Here is a 3,714-nt window from a genome sequence, read left to right as displayed (position 1 = left end):
GCCGGCGGCGTCGTTCGCCCGGGGCCCCCCCCCGCCGCAACGGGGCCCTAAAAGCAGGAGCCGGGGCTCCCGAGTTGGAATCAGCGGCTCGGCTGCTAACGGCCCGGAGGTCTCGGCTTGCTGACAAAGGGAGGTCACGGCCGGAACAAACCATCCCTGCTCAGCAAATGTTTTCCTGCGTGGGGCAATGCAGGAGCCGAGTTGGGCTGATGGCCGCAGCAGAAAAGAGAAGGAACCACCACCACCCACAACAACAACAACAACAAAGCAGGTTTTGGGAGGAATCGGGTCTGCCCGCGCAAGGTCTTGCGCTAAAAAAGAGCCAGTGCTGCCCTGGACAGTCAGCAGCAGCCACTACAGGTGCTTAAATACTACGTGTCATTGGGGACCGAAACCACTCTACAGAAAACACGACTTTCAGAAATTCCGAGTTACCAGATTTTGCTTTCTCGTTGGACGTTTCAGTTTGTCCTGCGCTTCACCGGCTGCAATTTAAAATTGCTCAATGGGGGAGCAGATAAAGCAAACGCACTTAGACCAGTTTACAGCGCCCTTTCTCTACAGTCAAATTAAAAGCGTGGTTTAGAGTTTTACTGATTTGGCATCAGAGGGGTGTGTATTTGGGGTTGGGTTTTTTCTTTTCAATCGCTATAGCTACACCTTGTCCCATGCTAAGCAGGAGAGCGCGTGCTGAAGGAAGGGTTTAACGAGGTTAAGAATACAAAGAGGCAGAATCTGATTTCTTATTAAAAAACCAAACCGCAGCAGGAGCCACCGCAGCTGGTGACAGGACTGGGTGGTAGCTACAAGTCTGATGAGGAGCGGCTGAGGGAACTGGGGCTGTTTAGCCTGGAGAAAAGGAGGCTGAGGGGAGACCTCATCGCTCTCTACAACCACCTGAAAGGAGGTTGTAGCGAGGTGGGGGTCGGTCTCTTCTCCCAAGTAACAAGCGATAGGACGAGAGGAAATGGCCTCAAGTTGTGCCAGGGGAGGTTTAGATTGGACGTGAGGAAAAATGTCTTTACTGAAAGAGTGGTGAAACATTGGAACAGGCTGCCCAGGGAAGTGGTGGAGTCCCCATCCCTGGAGGTATTTAAAAGACGAGTAGATGAGGCACTTAGGGACATGGTTTAGTGGGCATGGTGGTGTTGGGTTGACGGTTGGACTCGATGATCTTAGAGGTCTTTTCCAACCTCAATGATTTTATGATTCTATGATTCTACAGCTGTCCCTAAGCAGCAGGACCCGGCTGCTCCGCCTGTTCGGGCACAAAACCAGCAGCGCGACTAGAGAAAAAAAACCAAGAGTCTCTTCCGGATGATGCTTGCCCGCATTCCGAATTGTGCCGAAACCTGTAAATCCGACACCAAGTCCCGAGCGCAGGCAGGAAGGCGCCCTCTGTGACAGACCCGGCCCTTCGCGGGGTGAAGGTCCGGATAAACAGCAAGGACGGGGCGAAGGGATACAGAGCATCAAGGCCTCGCTCTGCTCTTTGAACGCAGGCAGGAGGTAGTTCCCCACGTCCGTGCCAAAAACAACAACAACAACAGAGGTCAAACCTCCTGGAAAGGCGGTCGGTGCCGTACCGCCTTGCAGAGAGCACAAGCACCACGCAGGCTAAGCAGAACTGTCTACAAGCGCTGCGTCTCGATGACGGTTAGTCAGGTGCTCTGAATTATTTCGGGAGAAGGAAGGCTGGTAACAGACGGGCTGCCGCAGCCGACGCAGCGCAAACGTTTTCTGTCGCCTAGGCACTGTTTGGAGCTTTCTAGAACCAGATAAAGACCATTTGCCCAGTTATCAGAAGGAATCATCGCTCAAGGCCACCTTTGAAGCATTTGTCTCGTTTATTAGTGGCACCGCCCAGAAATATAACTGTAAAACTCATCTTGGCATTGCTTTGATTGCTCCTTTGAAAGGCGAGTAACAAATCCGCTGCCTTTTTTTTTTTTTTTTTAAAGAAAAAAAAAGTCCGTTGGCTGCTGCCAGAGCCTGGTGGAAGAGCTCCACCCGGCGGCACTTCGCAAAGGCACAGCTGGAGGCTCAGCGCTTGCTTCTGGTTTAACCGGGAAGTCTCCCATTTCCCATATTTCTCCTTAAATGCGCAATACAGACCAGAAGAAAGCTCGGCCAGGCACCGCTTACAGTTGCTATTTCTTTCTAAAGAAACACATCCGTCACAAACAAAATAACCCGACAACCTCCCTCAGCCCCTTGCTCCTCTTTGCGCTTGCGGCATCTGCCCCGGGCTCAAACACCAGAACATCTGACGGAGAAACTTCCACGCTACCCGTCACCTCCCTGGTTCAGACGAGGCACCAAGCGCTGAGCCTGGAGCTCGAACTCGCAGGATGTGTCCCTTAGAAGTTTTGCGTGACAGAACTGTGGCCGTTTCTCCGCCTAACGCTGACTTTTTAAGTGACAGCGAAGACTGGAGGGTTGCAGTTGCCTTTTGGGACATGGGAAGGAAGGATGGAAGTGACTTTTTTTCCCCTCTATTCTACCAATCCCAGGAGATTTCTTGATTTTCAGAGGATTCACCTGAAAGATTTCTCTGATGAAGAGCGATAAAAACTGTTAACCGCAAACAATCCTCTCTGTAATAGACATCTTGACTACAGCCCCAATTACAGGATGCGTGGAATTACAATCATCAACACCCAGGAAAGTTAAAATACACCCTGCCTCACTAAAGGCATTTTTACCATGTAAAAATTGGGCCCCTGAAGCTTAATTGTGGTTTATACAGCTTCAGAATTTCCTCCTCTAGATGCTTGGTAGATACCAATCAGGGAAGATACGGTCCCCAGGAGACCTACTAACCACAGAGGAAAGCGTCCAGCCCAAAGAAACCCCGGAGGCAGCCAGTGGATTGCATTGGAGAGATCTGCCAGGTCTGCGAGGATGCTCAAAACTTCAGCCTTCACTCGGGCTTTCACTTCCCTTCGACTCGGAGGCGGAGATGTACTGCTGGAAGCAAAAGTAACATTCGCGATAGCGACATTACGTAATGTAATAATAATCAGCGATAGCTCACAAATGAGAACAGATGTATTTGGGTTAAATTAGCTGTATAGCCAGGGAGGGAAATCATACCACTTGTGCTGCCTCAGCTTTCTTCTTAACTGGAACAAGATTCTCAGGGATCTGAAAACAAGACCACAGAGTCATTTCTCCTACAGCATCAAAGGGGAGGGTTGCTTTTTCTTCCTCTAGCGTTAACGGCGAGAAGGAAGAGCACCCTTCTGCAGCCGAGAGGGTCCTTCGTTTTAGCCCGATTACGGGGAACACGGTTCATTCCCTGTCCGTCTCCTTCCCACCGCAGACTGCGGCAGCCCAGCCAGCCTTACCGCAGGATGCCCAGGAGCAGGGAGGAGGCCCAGAGCGCCGTGCTCAGAGTCCACCACTTCTGAGAGCCGACGCGGACGATGCCGGCGTCAGCCGCCCACGCGACGTGCTCGCAGGGGTAGTAGAGCTGGTTGGCCAGGTTGCAGAGCACCGACAGCCCCCGCACCAGGACGTCCTCGTCCTGCGGGGAGCAGGGGGGACACGCCTTGACGCCTGCGGCGTGGCCGGGGAGGCTGCCGGTGCGCCCCGTGCCCCGCGCTCACCTTGGGGCCCAGCCCGTAGCCACAGCTGTAGCCGAGCATGGCGAAGTCGTCGAAGAGGCGCAGGGCCGTGCGGCAGGCGCCCACCCGGGGCGACACGGCCAGG

The 3,714-nt window shown here is 53.2% G+C and overlaps 1 protein-coding gene across 1 annotated transcript in view; it reads right to left on the bottom strand.

Annotated features, from left to right (window-relative positions):
* Positions 1-1,870: 1,870 nt before the first annotated feature.
* Positions 1,871-3,714, bottom strand: part of PEX11G (peroxisomal biogenesis factor 11 gamma) — a 2,608-nt gene continuing 764 nt past the window's right edge. Inside the window, exons 2-5 of the mRNA XM_009284059.2 lie at positions 3,612-3,714; positions 3,351-3,529; positions 3,097-3,147; positions 1,871-2,970 (exon numbers count right to left, since the gene is read on the bottom strand). Coding sequence (XP_009282334.2) covers positions 2,742-2,970; positions 3,097-3,147; positions 3,351-3,529; positions 3,612-3,714 — 562 coding nt within the window. The 3' untranslated portion in view covers positions 1,871-2,741. The remainder of the gene's footprint in view (positions 2,971-3,096; positions 3,148-3,350; positions 3,530-3,611) is intronic.

The sequence above is a fragment of the Aptenodytes forsteri genome, unplaced genomic scaffold (assembly GCF_000699145.1).
Source record: "Aptenodytes forsteri isolate BGI_AS27 unplaced genomic scaffold, ASM69914v1 Scaffold471, whole genome shotgun sequence".
NCBI classification, from domain to species: domain Eukaryota; kingdom Metazoa; phylum Chordata; class Aves; order Sphenisciformes; family Spheniscidae; genus Aptenodytes; species Aptenodytes forsteri.
The sequence above is the reverse complement of the archived record's forward strand: the minus strand, read 5'-3'. Positions and strand labels throughout refer to the sequence as shown.